The 18,040-nt window shown below is 33.9% G+C and overlaps 1 protein-coding gene across 1 annotated transcript; it reads left to right on the forward strand.

Moving 5' to 3' along the window:
- Positions 1-10,814: 10,814 nt before the first annotated feature.
- LOC108818329 (putative ABC transporter C family member 15) lies at positions 10,815-16,606 on the forward strand. The gene is made up of 11 exons (XM_018591277.2): positions 10,815-11,004; positions 11,158-13,502; positions 13,597-13,683; positions 13,761-14,402; positions 14,487-14,651; positions 14,724-15,018; positions 15,089-15,303; positions 15,379-15,684; positions 15,753-15,816; positions 15,895-16,134; positions 16,215-16,606. Exons 1-11 carry the CDS (start codon positions 10,980-10,982, stop codon positions 16,340-16,342), a joined length of 4,512 nt encoding a protein of 1,503 aa, XP_018446779.2. The 5' UTR covers positions 10,815-10,979; the 3' UTR covers positions 16,343-16,606.
- The last annotated feature ends 1,434 nt before the right edge of the window (positions 16,607-18,040 follow it).

The raw sequence follows: 18,040 nt of genomic DNA on the forward strand, positions 1-18,040 counted from the left end.
ACCATTGGATATGAGTGGGATATGTAGTGATTACCTCAGCCCACTGACTTGGAAAAAATCAACAGTTGAATGAGATAATCTCTTGAATCCAACGTGTATATAGAAATCTTAAAAGGAAGCATGTGACCGGTGGCTGGTAGAAGCCGACAAGTTCATTAGGTGAAAACGAGCCATCCATCGTCGTTTCCAACATCCCACACGAATGTTCGTCTGTTTCTTCAACCGCTTGCCACGTGTCCTCCCTAACCATCATCCTGGGCCTAAATTCACTTTGGGTTTTCCAAAAGTCTTCCTTATTTATTGGGCCTTTTAAATCCAGTTAATGCTGGTTTTTCCGACAGAATCTGTATTGTGGGGGTTCACGTGGAACTTCAACATTCCAACGCATTTAGAGCATGTAGGGTTCTTATGTTGTTTTCGTACATGATCATTACCATCACACGTTGTTCCTGATCGTTTTCCTCATTAAGATCAATGCTGCAAAACCTAGCGCAGATGTGTTTGAGGAAGTCAAAGACGTATTTGCATCTTGAAACTTGTATTCATCAGTTTTCGGTATAGGCCCTTACAGATTTTGTGTATTAGTTACTATCAGTGCTTGGTTTCGCTCTATATTTGTCACCATCACAGACTAGTTCTCGCTGAACAAAACATAGACTTCCAAGTCCACTTGCCTTTTCGTGTACGATGGGTTTATAAATGTGTGCTTATATGTATATGCAAGTATGTATCTCTACATTTTAGATGTTTGCATTATGATACAGCCACATAATATTCATATTCATAGCCTGGCCCAGAACACTTTGCTTTCATCTGATTATGTATCCTTACACCAGCCAGGCCCAATCCCACTAGTGTAATAATATCTTTGATCATGTTATTTATTACTAATTATATGCATTTAAGATTACAAGTATATCAAGTCCACTATAATCTTATAAATTCATATAATTAGCAAAACATATGCAATGAATGTGGTCTCTGAACAGAAACACCACGAGTGGTTCTTATTGATTCCTACAAATTACGGACTTTTACGATTTGGACTGATATGGTCCTTTTTAAATATTTTCTTGTATTTTTCCAAAGTTAGAAAAAGCCAAGTCGATGACGCAGCTAAGCATAAAAAGAAAGAAGGACCGAAACAACCAAGAAACTCACGTGGAAATCACTACATGTGACACATTTTGTTAAAAGATGACATAGACATTCCTTACAGATTTGTGTGTGTTTTGTTTATTCTAGTTCGAGTGAGGATATTGATGATATGATTTGCTTTGTCTGTATATCTATTTAGGGTTTTGCGTTCGGCAGCATCTCAAGTCAATTATAGACCAAAGACACCAACTTATCAATCATATATGCTTGGCTTTCTCATTCCAACGTGCCTCCAATCTGATATATAAATGAATCTTGCACACGTAATATGCTTTGAGTTATTCTTATATCTTTAATTTAATGATTTCTGGAAATATTTAAGAATGAATAGATTTGTCAAAAATGGAACTCCATGCTTTCCAGGCTTGCATGCAACACTTAGTGGTATACATACTTGTTGAGGATGGGATATATATTAGTTTTATTACTTAATCACCTTTCTGTTAGCTTTAAAAACAACACTTCAAGAAACCGAAAGATATGTCAGTTTTGATATATATCATCTGTAAGTGGCAATCGCGATAACATATATGTATGTATCACCATGTGTAAAAAAATATGCCAGTTTTGATATATAGCATCTGTAAGTGGCAATCGCGATAACATGTTTACTATTTGAAAAGAGTTTTTCATAATCAACAATCCCTACATGCATTGACTAGTGATTCATTTTTAGTGATTCATATGGAACTATACTTACATAAGAAAAGAATGATAGTAAACGATCAATATCTCGACACCAATAGAACCAAGAGCATCAGCAGCGGTCACTTTTTACAATGATCTCTCATCAAAATACTAATATAAAAATAGAAACAAGGAAATAGAAATCAGAAAACAAAAATAGAAACAAGGAAATCAGAAATCAGAAAACAAGGAGAAAAAAAGCTATAGGAAAAAACAAAGTGGAATCTCTCTCACTCACTCTGATCTTTTCCCAAACGGCTCGAGCACTAGTCGTTGTCGGCAAATCCTTACCAAGTACAAACCTAATGCTAAACAACAAAAAATCAATAATACTAGTCTACGAAAATTAACTAGACACTTAATCAAAATTCACGTATGTAAATCTGATACAGAGGTAAATAAAAAAAAATTATGAAGCTCGGTACTAGTCGTTCAACGATATCACTATATTCCATAAGAGGGATTTCTATCCTTTATACTTCTCGTTAGTGTGTAACACGTGATTTTAGATTTTAAAACTAGTTGGTCATTCGACTTAATTATGATTCCGATTACTAAAGTAATTCAATAGCTCTTTTTGTTACAATTATTCTTGTTTCTCAATTATATTATGTTTTCTCCAATACTAATGAATAAAACTACGATCGTTCTTTTGACGTTTAGATTTGTGTTTACATTCTTGCATTCTCATGTTTTTTTTGGAAAATAAAAGAAATTTAATAGAAGAGGAAATTTACTCTGATATGATTTAAGAGAAAATCATTGAGAGTTTTATTATATTATCATGTTATAATATCATAATCGTTAAAGAAATAAATAAAATAGGCAAACAAACATGTGGCCTGACATTCTTCACCAGCACTAACATCACTTTTACCTTGACACATTCAGCTGACCAATAATGAAAAGAAAGTGGAGTGAATCATTACTTCATTAGTGTAGGGAGAGGAGATGTGTGAGTAGATGTCACCGTCTCAACAATGGAGAAAAATTACATCCAATCAAAAAGTTTGTTCATTCATCTTTCACATCCCATCCTTCTCCTCGTTTTGTTTCCACAAAAACATTAATAATTATTAATTTCGACAATTTAAAATATGTGAATGGGCGTGTCGTAAGGGGCGGTTTTGCCGTGAATTTTTGTGATCACAGCCACTTTTTCATGTCTGACTAGATTTTGATCCGCACTTTTTAAAGCGCGGAAATAATTTTAGTTTAGAAAATTATTTGTCTAATAAAGCTTGGGAATAATTTTGGTTTAGAAAAAATATTTATTTAACATGTTTTTTATAGATTTGGATTTATTTTGAATGATTTAAATATGAAGTGACTTTAATAAAATGAAGCAATATATTCCTCAAACCAGTCTTACTTGATACAAAAAAAAACATAAAGAGATTTTAAAGACAACAACCAAACCGTAGAAGAAAAATCAAATCATAGGAGATCAAAGGTTCGATATATTGTAAAAAAAAAATTTAACCCGAGTTTATTAAATACACATACCTAACTTCCGGATGGGAGGTGCAGTCCACGACATGCCCTTTCCCAGATTTTCATATGGACGTATCCGCAACCGTGGTGAGCAGAACAACGTGACTTAGTTTTCACAGCAGGAGGATCGAACCCGAAATGTATTTACATCCAAGACCCCTCCAGTACCACTGGACCACAAAAAACCCGCTCAAGGTTTTGATATAGACTCAGCAGATTTTGTGAAGGTTGAGTTCAATATTTTCAATCTACTGTCATTTTTGTACTTCTATATATTTTTTTACTTTTGACATACATGATTTTTGTATTGTTTATGAAACAGATATTTTAATAGTAAACAAAAAATGATCAATTAAAAATAATTTAATAGCTACCTTTTTTAGAGATGTCCTTGTTATAATAGTTTTAGAAATATTAAATCTAGAGAAATAGTTAGAATTTTTTTATGATTATTTGAAAAATTGAATGAGTTTATAATTGTTAGAGCGTCAATCTAGGCAAGATTGCACAAGTCCTATTTTTATTTGTTTAGTAAAATTAATTTGCATTTAACTTTTTATTTTTAATGGAATAACTTATCAAATATTTATTTGAGTAGAAATCAAATGATATATATCAAATCTTGTATGTGTCAAATTTTACGTTGAGCTTTACTATTAGTGCATAAGCACATTTAATAATAATATATGTTTCAAATCTGTACACCCACATTTTTAGATAAGAAGTTAATGAGAAATCAGTTTTGAAAATATATTACAATATATGAAGTTTAATGGATAAGTTAAAAATAATTAAAATAACTAACATTAAAAATAGGAATGTCATTCTTGTTAATTCTTTAAAACATCAAGAGGATGTCAAAATAAAAGCTGTTGTTTTAATTGTATTGATTGTTACAGAATTTGGCTTTAGGCACTTTAAATAGAGTAATATGTGACTTTAGAAAATTTGACTTTAAAAACTGTGGTTTTAAGAACTGTAATCGTTATTTTTTTTGTGTGGCAATATATTTAGTATTAAAATGTAAAAGATTTAGATTATAATTATTTAATAATAAGACTATAAATATATATAGCATTAAAATGGATTTCAAAAGAAAGAGAGAAAAATAATATTCACTATTTTGTCAAAAATTTATTTAATAAAATTAATTTAATATCAAAAAATGAGTTTGAAATATTTTGGGGAAATAAAAAAGAATAAAAATATAAAAATAAATAGATTTTACCGTATGAGAGAAAATGAAAGCATGCAAAAGAGGCTTTAACTAAAAATAAAAAATTACAAACAAAACAAAAAAATAACTGCAAATGACTTTCAAAACTTTAGAAAAAGATAAAACCATCAAAGTTTGATTGGAGAAAAAAAGTTGTTGAGACTGTTAAATATTATAAAATTTTCAAAATCTCAACCTCAACCGAAGCATATTGATGTCTGAAGCAAACCCATTATTCTGTATCCCTTGTTAGTTGCCACACACTAGTTTTCATGCATTAATAAAGCCCTTTTGAAATCTTTTTTAAAAGATCATATGAAAATCATTCAAAATCATATCAACGGTGTGGATATATTCTTGGAAAACCGAGTTAAAACAAAAAACAAAAACACCTCACATGTGGGTTGTGGTTACATCTCAAACCTTTAACACCAAAATTTTATATACGTACGACTCTATTTGACACTCTTTACAATGGATCCGTTGATATGGATACATTGAGTAGTGATAGGTGAATATGTATGATTGACATAAATTGTACAATCCACGAGGGTTATTTTCAAAGATTGCTTCCCTATTAAGAAGATTATTCCTTATTTAGAATAACTGGACGGTAGACATCTTCCCCTTGAATCAAGTATTTGCCAATTCACAAAACTAATAACTGTGTACATTCCAATGGAAGGTTTAAAAAATTGATTTGACTATTTATACCATTCGGATATACATTTATTTAATATTCCAGATAAAGCGCGCTTGATCCAAAATACTAGAAGAATGAGTGACATATCGGAAAGTGATTCGTGGTATCGTGTGTGAGGCCAAGCACCGGAAAATGATATGTGGTGATTGTCGGGTCAGAAAACAAGACTTTCGAGTCTGGGAAAAAATAATTCACCGCTAGTCGCACAGAATGGAGTCCACAGACTGAGTAAACGGACATGAGAGGCCCATTAGGCATATGTAATCAAGGTATTATAAGTGGTATCAAAGCTGAACCCGTACGAGTGTGAAGTCAGTGAAGGCGCACACTAATATCGTTCACAAAAATGGAAGGCATATACTTGGTTATAGAAAGCCATATCCATTTATCCGTGTATCATGAGGTCCGACCATGAAGAGGAAGATCATTGTTGTAATAAGAATTAAGAATACACACTTAAGAATTTCATTCATTTGAAGTTTAACATGTGCACTATTTTGCATGATTTGCTTTATCAACAAACAAATTACAATACTTTGCATGATTTTTCTTTTGGCAGTCACTGTAAATGGTTCGTACGACGGGGAAGAACAAAAGTAATGAAAAAGGGTTGATATTGATTAGCAACCTAAATTATTCGCACCAACAATTATTCCACCCGAACTTTGTACCTAATCAATCGTCCCCATAAACTAATAAATTCATCGATTGTCCACAATTTTTGTTAATTTTATTCAATTGTGTTTACTCACTTAAATCTGTTTAAAATTTTGATTGCCTATGCTATAACCCGATTAATAATAAACCAGACCTTAACCCGATATATTACTAACTTGATGCATCTAACCTAATTCAGTCGGGTAAAATAAAATTGGGAGTTAGGGTTCGTCGAGGGGAATTGGAAAGGGAGGAGAGTGAGAGAAATCGAAGATTTAGGTTTAGGATTATGGAAAATTTAGGATTCATGAATGTCTCATGGAGGACGATGAAGGAAATGAAGATGGTTTGGTACGGGTTACTGTGACATCGACAATAGAAGCCGACGATGCAAAAAGAGAAAATTGGATCTATGTTCCTGTAACTACGGCGACCGTTGTTGAAGACGAGGCATCTCAAGAGGGGAGCATTCCTGTTACCCAAGTTAGTGAAGAAGATGTAACTATTTGGTTGTGATTCTTCTATTAATGGAAAATGGTGTAGACGATGAATACTGGAGTATGAACTTAATAAAAATCCGAGAAAAGCAACAAGCAAGAGAAAGAAGATGAGAATGAGTCAATTGGTAATGGTGAAGAAAAGATGAAGAAGAGGTTCAGAATCAGTATGAGCATGAAGTCGAACAATCAATGGCTGATTTTTTGTTGAGGAGTGAATTGGGAGTAAAACTATTCCAAATAGCTCGGATAAAGAGGAAGACGACTACGATGTCAAAGATAGGACAGTACATAAAATCAGAAAATAAGCTGAATTAAATAGGAACATTTTTCTGGTATGAGTTTGATTTCAAAGAAGCAGTCTTAGATTATAATCTAAGCAAAAGCCGAAATATTGAGCAGAGTAGGTGGGATAAGACGAAGCTTAGCTTCAAGTGTGGGATTGGAGGCAAATGCAAATGGTGAGTTTATTGTTCATTTGATCTCCCTAGTCAGAAGTTGTTGGTGAAAACAAGTTACAAATATCATAGTTGTACTCCTAATGGGAAGTGTAAGCTTTTGAGAAAATCTGTTATAACTAGGTTATTTATGGATAAACTGAGAGAAGATAGTGGGTTAATGCGTGAGAAGATTCAAGAGCAAATTAAGGAGATCTGAAAACTCTTAGCATCACGTAATCAATGCCAACGAAGAAGAAGAACATTGGCGTTGAAATGGCTGCAGAAAGAAATGCAGACCAGTTTGCTTACCTACGAGGTTATGTGAGAGAGATTGAGAAGATAACCCGAGTTTGAGTGTATAACTTGCAACCATACGCAATGCTGATGGAGATATTGTATTTGATCGGTTCTATGTATGTTTTAAGAAACTTAGAAGCTCGTGGAAAGGAATATGTCGGCCAATAATTTAGCTTGATTAGAACTTTTGGAAGGGTTGCAGTCAAATGTATATTGCTTACTGTTGTAGGTTATGATGGTAAGAATTATACTTTTTTTTTTTATTGGGATGTGGTACAATCAGAGAATGCAGATACATAGCTTTGGTTCATCAAGAGATTGAATCATGATCTCTCTCTTGGAGATAACAATACTCTTATCCTTTTATTTAATAGCTCTAAGGTAAGAATCAAGATTATAAGCATTTTGTTTGAGTCTTTAACCATCTTATTTGGCTTTGAAATGATTGCGATCTGTGCCAGTTTATAGTTCCAGAAAGAATGTATTATTTGCTGATTTGTATAAAATTTCCAAGTTAATAATATTATTTCAGTAGATAACAAAATTATGTAAATTCAAATTCTGCAAATTCCGAGATTAACTTTTTTCAATGTGTTAGCAGTTATGTATAAGTTACAAATTTTTGTAGTCCCGAAGCACCCTGGAAAATAATTAACAATTAAATCATATAGAAAACAGTTAAATATCCAAAAAAATAAAATAACCAAAAATATCCATATAACACAAGTTTAATCACAAAAACTAACAAGTTTGAGATGAATTGAAGGAAATGGTTCTAATAACTTAGTAAGAGTTACCAAGTTATTAAGGATTTATTCCTAGATTTTTTTATAAACCTATTATTAAAAATATTTTGAATATTGATACAACTAAATTTTTTCTGCTAAAGAAGAAAATTATTTTTAGTGTTTTTTGGAATGGTTTGGTGAAGTCAAATATTATTAATATATGTTCAAATTATTATTTTTGATCAAAATATGTTCAAATGATTTAGTTAGGGTATTTTTATCGGCAATATCTATGTAAATTGAAAAACTATAAAAATATAAAAAAGAAAGAGTGAAGTGATAGACGATTTCTGTTTATTTGTCAGTACGCTATTTTTATCCTTAGTATTTAATATATTTTAGACATATGTTTGTTTGTCACTGGTCTATTTTATTATAAAAATTATGATAATAATACTATTGTATTTATTTTTAAGATTCATGGGGAAGTTCTATGAGATGGAGATGCCCTATGTCAGAACAATCCTCTTATTATTAAAAGAGGAGCACTTTTAATAATTAACCTTTAAGTGATGTGTGATTTTCAAAATTGCCATTTCCTAGGTGGCACCTCCACAATGACTCTCACATACATTTTCAAATAATCATTTCTTTATTAGACTAATTACAAGTCAATGCCATTGTCACAAAAATGTATTTGTTATAGGTAATGTCACGTTATTTTGTATATGGATCTTAGTGTATGAGTCTTGTGACGAAGTATGGTTTACAATTGCACTTCAAATGTATCTTAATGTACTTCTAATGTCTTAAAAAAACAATATATAACTCAACATACTCTAAGATCATGTGACGAAGTCTGTATGAAATAAATTTAGTGTATAAGCTTATAATTCTTTGCACGGACAGACTTCGTAAAATAAAATATAAAACATATGACAATATATAACTGAACATACACTAAGATCATGTAAAGAAGTCTGTATCAAATTATATAAAATATAAGCTTATGTGAACTAAGATTATGTGACGAATATAAAATATATGCTTATTAAAAATAAGCTTATATCATAGTATGAAATCTGTCTCAAAAAATATAAATAAAAGTATATAATTCTTCCTAGAGTATATAATTCTTCCTAAATAATATAATTCTACGAAATCTGTCTCTAGAAAGTATATAATTATTTTGAAGTATATAATTTTTTTAATGAACATTATAAGTATATAACTAAAATCGACAAATATTTCGTACAAAAAATATATAAATAGTCCGAAGTCTGTCTCTAGGAAGAAGTATATACTTTTAATGTTAAAAAATACATATGCTTCCATATATATACTCGAATTTTCCATATTACACTGATAAGAATGTTTTTATAATATATGTATAAAATGTTAAGCTTATTAAAACACATTCATTCATCCATATGAGCCGTCTTTGACAAGTTGTGCTTACTTTTTCGTAATATGAATATAATGTACAATCCGCTGATTTTAATATGATAACTATTTGATTAATACTCCCATATACAAATCACACAATTAGTAACCTTAGAACTTGAGGTCGAAGGCAATTTAATGTAATATGGAAAATTGATTCGATTTTTGAAAATAAATCATGGAACTCTTGGCAAGCATATTTGATACTTACCATTTATATTAAGATTTGAATCATAAATCACTGTAAATTTGGAAGTGATTTCGTAATCATCTCTTAAGTTGATTGCGAAATATATTTTACATACCATATAAAGATGATAGTCATTGTCGACCATGGCTTCATGTGCAATGCAAAAGATGAGTTTAATATTCCAAATTGATTCTTTTTTTCAAAACATATCAAGCATTTATTCGTATATTAGATTGAGAGTTTGCCATTTTTGATAGGTATCATTCAATTATTCTTAAAAAAATGATTTCCTAATAAATAATCAATCATGGACATTGTAATTACCTTGATCAAACCGACTTCAAAGTAGACGTTGTATATATATTGTTTTCGGCATACTTAAACCTCCATCATAACCTTAATGATTCTTTAAAATAACATTCAAAAAGCATGGTTTGAATTTCATTTCTGATTTAGAACCCCCCAAAAAAATTGTTATGGAAGATTAAGGTGAAAGTCATTAGGCTTTGGAAGCAATACTCATCTGCTGGTGGAGAAACCATTGAAATGGTTTTGTTGATGAAAAAGTAAGTTTTAAATTTCATATTTTTGTATTTATTATACATGTTATTTCGTAATATTTCTGACTTGTTTTTTTACGCAGGGAGATAAAATACATGCATTAATAAAGAAAGAATTGGTTTCTCAGTTTCAAACTTTCTTCAGCCAAAGATGTTCTAAACTGATTTGGAACTTCTCCTTGACACCATCTTGCGGTTCATACCGGACCACCAGCCATCCTTATAAGATTGGCTTTCTTCAAACAACCCGTGTCCGAAAATGTGAATTTCAAAACTAATATACAAGTTTAGAAAGAAAATCGAAGATCAGTTTAATTTGTTTTAGTAAACTTTATCTTTATAATTTATATGAATTCAATTTGATCATCTCTAAAAATCTACTCACCCCGCGCAGGGCGCGGGTTATCATCTAGTAAATAAGAGAATTCAAGAACATGACTATCAATGAGTTCTTACAGAGTTTCTTATAAATAAAAGTAATAAAAAGAAGAAAAGTTACAGAGATGAAGAGTGAAAGTATCTTATCAGATTAAAAACCCATCGGAACCTTAGTGTCCAGATGTCACTTTTCTGGTCGTTGAATTTTATTTTTAAAATTTAGATTTAATTAAATAATTAAGTTTGATTTTAAAAATTAGTATTTTGTTGTTTTAAGAACTCTTGTGGGGTTTTGCCGATAATGCTGCGGCTCGTGTTGTTTTGTTGCTGACATCGCTTTTCATATAGTGTTCTCGTCCGTTACTATAAACTCACAATACTTTCCAAACTCTCTCTCAGTCTCTCTCTCTCTTCGCCTCTTCAAGTTCTACAACTCAATTTGAAAACATGAACTCTCTCGTCTCCAATCATCTCTAGCTTCTCACTAAGAGCGAGAACACTTTGTCTTCCCAATACAAGAAGAAGCTATCTATGTCCTTGCCCTTTGGTTCCGCAGGTAAAAAGTTGAGATAACTTTATATCTTTTTGGGGACTGTATATGATCATGACACTGCTTTAAAGTAACATAACATAACTGCTCCCCTTCATAGTATAAATCGAAAATCTTGTTATTAACTCAATTTCTTTTTCTTCTTTGATATGATGGCAGATATGGGTTTACTTCTCATAAGAACGCAATGGCCTCAGCTAAACTCGCCTTGTATGAAAGAACATATAAGCATCACTATGCAACTGGCCTTCCTCGCCTTCTTTGTGATTCATTTCGCATGGAAATGGTTTGGTGTAGTGAGAAACAGAGGAGGTAATGATTTACAAGAAGACTTGAAGAAACAGTGCATAACCGTGAAACAGAGCTTCTCTTACAAACTATCTCTTCTCTGCTCTGTTTCAATCTTCGGGACTCACTGCTTTATCTTGCTTCTGCTGTTTCAAGACAGCGTGGTCTCCCGGTGCGATTCCTCTGTTTCTTCCTTCTCCGCTGAGACTTCACAAGCTCTCTCCTGGCTTATCGTCTCTGTTTATGTCATGAAGATCAAAGCATGGAGACTTTTAAAGTTTCCTTGGATCTTAAGGTCATGGTGGCTCTGTAGTTTCATCTTATCTTTAACCTTCAATGCTCATTTCATAACCACGAAACAGGACCCTCTCGGGTTTCAGGACTATGCTGACTTGACTGGTCTTGTTGCATCCCTGTTCTTGCTCTCTATCTCAATCAGAGGGAACACTGGTTTACATCTTCTCGAATCCAGCGAAGTCACAGAGCCGTTACTACTCTGTTCCGAAACAGAGCATATCAAGAAGAGTTCCTTTTCTCCATATGGAAACGCCACTCTCTTCCAACGCATAACTTTCTCATGGATCAACCCTCTGTTCTCCCTCGGATACAAGAAGCCTCTCGAAAAAGACGATGTACCGAACATAGACGTGAAAGACTCAGCTCAAACTTGCTCTCAAGCCTTTGACAAGAACCTAAAAACCACCATAGAACAAGAAGGGCCTGGAAGGGCTTTCTTCTACAAGTCGGTTCTTAGATTTGTCTGGAAGAAAGCGGCGATCAACGCGGTTTTCGCAGTCGTAAACGCGAGTACAGCTTACATTGGACCATACCTCATCAACGACTTTGTTGTGTTTCTAACCAAGAAACAAGACCAGAGCTTAAACTATGGTTACCTTCTTGCACTAGGCTTCTTAAGTGCCAAGATCGTTGAGACAGTCACTCAAAGACAATGGATCTTTGGAGCTCGCCAGCTAGGCATGCGTCTAAGAGCAGCTTTGATATCACATATCTACCAAAAAGGTTTGCTATTATCTAGCCAGTCTCGGCAAAGCCACACGAGCGGAGAGATCATCAACTACATGAGTGTAGATGTTCAAAGAATCACTGACTTCATCTGGTATGTAAACACTATATGGATGTTACCTATTCAGATCTCCGCGGCGATTTTCATCTTGCAGAAGCATCTGGGACTTGGAGCTGTAGCTGCACTGGTCACAACTCTGATGGTGATGGCTTGCAACTACCCTCTCACAAGGATACAGAGAACCTACCAATCAGATATCATGAATGCTAAAGATGAGAGAATGAAAGCAACTTCAGAGATTCTTAAAAACATGAAGATTCTGAAGCTTCAAGCATGGGACAATCAGTTTCTCAACAAGGTTAAGAGATTGAGGAAGAAAGAGTATGATTGTCTATGGAAGTCTTTGAGGTTACAAGCTTTCACAACTTTCATCCTTTGGGGAGCTCCTGCTTTGATCTCTGTGGTGACTTTTGTTACTTGTATGCTCATTGGAGTGAAGCTAACATCTGGAGCAGTCTTGTCTGCTCTTGCAACGTTTCAGATGCTGCAAAGTCCGATTTTCGGTTTGCCTGATCTCCTCTCTGCTCTAGTTCAAAGCAAGGTTTCTGCAGATAGGATAGCTTCTTATCTTCAACAAAGTGAGACTCAGAAAGATGCAGTTGAGTATCTTTCAAAGGATCACACTGAGCTAAGTGTTGAAATTGAAAACGGTGCATTCAGCTGGGAGCCTGAAGCAAGCAGGCCAACTCTTGATGAGATAGAACTGAGAGTACAAAAAGGAATGAAAGTGGCGATTTGCGGAGCTGTAGGGTCAGGAAAGTCAAGCTTGCTCTCATCAATCCTAGGTGAGATTCAGAAGCTGAGAGGAACAGTAAGAGTGAGTGGCAAGCAAGCTTATGTTCCTCAATCACCATGGATACTAACCGGGACTATAAGAGATAACATTCTGTTTGGAAGCATCTATGAAAGTGAGAAGTATGAGAGAACTGTCAAAGCATGCGCGCTGATAAAGGACTTTGAGCTGTTCTCTAATGGAGACATGACAGAGATTGGGGAGAGAGGGATCAACATGAGTGGAGGTCAGAAGCAAAGGATACAGATTGCTAGGGCGGTTTATCAAGATGCTGATGTGTATCTACTTGATGATCCTTTTAGCGCTGTTGATGCTCATACAGGAAGACAACTCTTTGAAGTAATGATATTGTTTATGAAAGTTTGTAATTATTAATGATGATTAGTCTCTTAAAAACTCCACTAATGAAAATGTTATCTTGTTGGTTTTGTAGGAATGCTTAATGGGGATACTGAAAGAGAAGACAGTACTATATGTTACTCATCAAGTTGAGTTTCTTCCAGCAGCAGATCTCATTCTGGTAAGTGAAACCACCATTTATATAACCTAAAGAAACTTTTTAAGTTTTTATTTACATTAATCTTTGTACAATACAAGGTGATGCAAAACGGAAGAGTGAAGCAAGCAGGAAGATTCCAAGAGCTTCTAAAGCAAAACATAGGTTTTGAAGTTCTTGTAGGAGCTCATAACGAAGCTCTTGAGTCAATCCTATCAATTGAGAAGTCAAGCAGAAACTTCAAAGAGGAATACAAAGATGATAATGATTCAGCAGCCATTGCAGAGAGCCTTCAGACACAGCGTGACTCAGAGCATAACATCTCAACAGAGAACAAAAAGAAAGAAGCAAAGCTAGTGCAAGATGAGGAGACAGAGAAAGGAGTCATTGGCAAAGAAGTTTACTTAGCGTATTTGAGAACAGTAAAAGGAGGGTTGCTTGTGCCAATCATAATATTGGCACAGTCTTGCTTCCAAATGCTGCAGATTGCTAGCAACTACTGGATGGCATGGACTGCTCCTCCCACTGCTGAATCAAAACCAAAGCTGAGTATGAATAAGATTCTACTTGTTTACGCGCTTCTTGCTGCAGGAAGTTCACTTTGTGTGTTGGCAAGGACGATTCTAGTAGCTATAGGTGGGCTTTCAACAGCAGAGAAGTTCTTCTCAAGGATGCTTTGCAGCATTTTCAGAGCTCCCATGTCCTTTTTTGATTCAACTCCAACAGGAAGGATCTTGAACAGAGTGAGTGTTCTGAATCGATCCAACAAAACATAATGGTTCTTTGTTACTCAAAACTCAAGTAACTTTTTCTTACATGTGCAATAGGTATCCACAGATCAAAGTGTTCTGGATTTGGAAATGGCAATAAAACTAGGTTGGTGTGCTTTCTCCATCATTCAGATTGTTGGAACTATCTTTGTGATGTCTCAAGTTGCTTGGCAAGTTTGTGTCATCTTCATTCCAGTTGCAGTAGCCTGCGTGTTTTACCAGGTAAGACAAAGTCTGATTCCTCATCAATGATATAAACAGTCTTGCTTAGTTTATTTGCTTCTTGTTCTTCAGAGGTATTACACACCAACAGCAAGAGAACTGTCACGCATGTCTGGAGTAGAGAGAGCTCCAATCCTTCATCATTTCGCTGAATCTCTTGCTGGTGCTACAACAATACGTGCATTTGATCAGCGAGATCGCTTCATTAGCTCAAACCTTACTCTTATTGATAACCATTCAAGGCCATGGTTCCATGTTGCATCAGCAATGGAATGGCTTTCCTTCAGATTAAACCTGCTTTCTCATTTTGTCTTTGCCTTCTCCTTGGTGTTGCTTGTGACTCTCCCTGAAGGTGTCATAAATCCAAGTAAGTCAGCAAATACATTTGTCTAATGGGATCAGAACTCTACCTTCATGTTCTCCTTTTTCTTACACAGGTATTGCTGGTCTTGGAGTCACATATGGGTTAAGTCTGAATGTATTACAAGCACAAGTGATATGGAACATATGCAATGCAGAGAACAAGATGATCTCTGTAGAAAGAATTCTACAATACTCCAAAATCCCTAGTGAGGCACCATTAGTAGTTGATGCTCATAGACCTCTTGATAACTGGCCAAATGTTGGATCAATAGTCTTCAGAGACCTACAGGTAAATAACAAAGTAGATGCTATAACATTGTCTCTTGAACATATTTAAACATCCAGAGATATGTCTTTCTTCCAGGTCCGGTATGCAGAACACTTCCCAGCTGTCCTGAAGAACATAACCTGTGAGTTTCCAGGAGGGAAGAAGATTGGAGTTGTAGGAAGAACAGGAAGCGGCAAATCGACTTTGATTCAGGCATTGTTTAGGATTGTTGAGCCAAGTCAAGGAACCATAGTTATTGATAATGTGGATATTACCAAGATAGGTTTGCATGATCTGAGATCAAGACTTGGTATCATTCCTCAAGATCCAGCACTGTTTGATGGAACAGTTAGAGTGAATCTAGACCCTCTAGCTCAGTACACAGATCATGAACTATGGGAGGTATAAGTACTTTAAAATCTTCTGTGATTAACTTCAACATAAGATTCTGATACAGTGTAATGTTTCAGGCGCTTGATAAATGCCAACTAGGAGATGTTCTGCGTGCAAAGGATGAGAAGCTTGATGCCACAGGTGAGTTTCTAACATTATCAAGAAAAGATTCAAAAAACTATGACAACTAAAGATTCTTTGAATGTATTACTGTTACAGTGGTTGAGAATGGTGAGAATTGGAGCGTGGGACAAAGACAATTAGTCTGTCTAGGGAGGGTGTTGTTGAAGAAAAGCAACATTCTCGTGCTTGATGAAGCAACTGCTTCAGTTGATTCTGCAACAGATGGTGTGATACAGAAGATCATCACTCATGAGTTTAAAGATCGAACAGTTGTGACTATAGCTCACAGAATCCATACAGTGATTGAGAGTGATCTTGTTCTGGTTCTAAGTGATGGTATGAACAGTGTCCATGTGCTTTCACATACATACACATATTCTTAGTTATGAGGTCTAAAGGAAAATTTCTATGTGCAGGACGGATTGCAGAGTTTGACTCACCTGCAAAACTGCTAGAAAGGGAAGATTCTTTCTTCTCCAAACTCATAAAGGAGTATTCAATGAGATCTAAACACTTCACCAGCTCAAATAATCTTCTCAGTTGAGTGACAGTGAAAGATGCTCTGTTGTAGAGAAAATGTCTTCTAACTATCTATTTATAGTACATAAGTTGAACATAGACATGGAGAGAGTACCATGGTGAGAACTTTGAAGCATGGTGCATCTAGGAAAGTTCAGTTCAACATTTATTCTTCAGTATGCTTTATATCATTTTTCAGTTTGTTGTTAGAGAACATTCTATGTCACCAATGTAATAAAGCAGGAAGCTGTTGTATGGTTACAGATAAAACTCTATTTATCCGCTGTAAGTCAAGAAAAGTTCCAGTACAACTATAATACGGTAACAACCGCCGCATGCATAATAAACTTATAAATTTTATTGACTAAATTGTCTAAGCTCAATGCTAACAATGTTCAAGAAATTGCTAAGCGCTAATTAAGCTTTTTGTAGATGATTTGTGCTTAGATGGGTGTCTAGACGCCACCTAAATCGTTTTTCTCGGTGGCTCCATCACCGCCAAAGAAATTAGAATTAGTGAAACTGGAACACCTTCCAGGTGCCTCTTGGCCAGTTTTATAACCATTATGTACCACTGAAAATGGCTCGTTAATGTCGTCCAATGCTCACTCTATCTCCAAACTTCTGGAAACAGAGTTCTGCATAGTCCCGGAAATCATTCATGTTTCATTACCAAACGCTTAACAACAACCAAAAAAAGAACGGTTGGGTTTCAACAAACCCATGTCCATCTTTATTATCTTATTAGTACAATATTTTTCTGGGCATAACAAGAAAAGTTCATATGGATTTGGTTTTAGGTTTTTTCCTAAAAATTATCGTATTAATCAGAGTTGTACATCATATTATACATCATAATATCATATTATATAATAGACACTATTTATCTAAACTTTAAATGTAGAACTTTGTTTCCATTTATAACAAAAACCAACAAACAATATTTTTTTTACTTACACAGTCTCCGCATAAATATTTAGATAAAAAATCAATAGATATTTTTAAGTATTTTTGGTATTCCAAGTATCGTTTGGCTATTTTAAACATGTATTTTTAATTAATTGTATATATTTCCAAGTATTTTTGACAACTTAAAAAAATATCTTATATATTTTTGTTTATTCTTTTAGATATTAAATTTATAAATAAATAATTTATTTAAGTATTTAAATCTTGTTTGAATATACTCGGATACCCAAAATATTACGGTTCAGATCAGCTTCGGTTCAGATTTTTAAATACCCAAATTTTGAACCCGTTCGGATATCTTATCTAACCAATTTTGGTTAAAGTCTAGTACTACGTACTTTTTTCAGATTGAATTTAGTTAGGTTTTTGGATTCGGATTTTGTCCAACCCTATATTTTTTTAATTATAACAAAATTTTAAACGAAAGTGGTGATGATTCATATTGATTTTGGGTATGCAACAATTTTTAAACCAAAACACATTCTACTATGAATGTGTCCCATTTAATTAATCATAAAAAAATATAGGCTCATTTAAGAATACGATGGGCTGGACTAAAAAATATACTATTTCATATTGTCAAAATCGACACTTCAAGATTATTCTATGTCGGTGTTGTGACGAAAAAAAAAGGGTTAGGATTAGAAAAGCAAATTTGTTATTAAATATATGTTCTCGCTAGGTGATTTTAATAGAGAAATTGCCAAAAATACCATTTTCATAGTACCACTTTTCATGTTTACACTAACCACTT

Source organism: Raphanus sativus, chromosome 7 (assembly GCF_000801105.2).
Source record: "Raphanus sativus cultivar WK10039 chromosome 7, ASM80110v3, whole genome shotgun sequence".
Classification (NCBI taxonomy): Eukaryota; Viridiplantae; Streptophyta; class Magnoliopsida; order Brassicales; family Brassicaceae; genus Raphanus; species Raphanus sativus.

Excerpts from the sequence above, each read along its gene's own strand:
- LOC108818329 (XM_018591277.2), top strand. The coding sequence starts at position 10,980 with ATGTCCTTGCCCTTTGGTTCCGCAG. Across the intron at positions 14,403-14,486 it reads CAGGAAGGATCTTGAACAGA|GTATCCACAGATCAAAGTGT; the intron begins GTGAGTGTTCTG and ends CATGTGCAATAG. Across the intron at positions 16,135-16,214 it reads TGTTCTGGTTCTAAGTGATG|GACGGATTGCAGAGTTTGAC; the intron begins GTATGAACAGTG and ends TTCTATGTGCAG.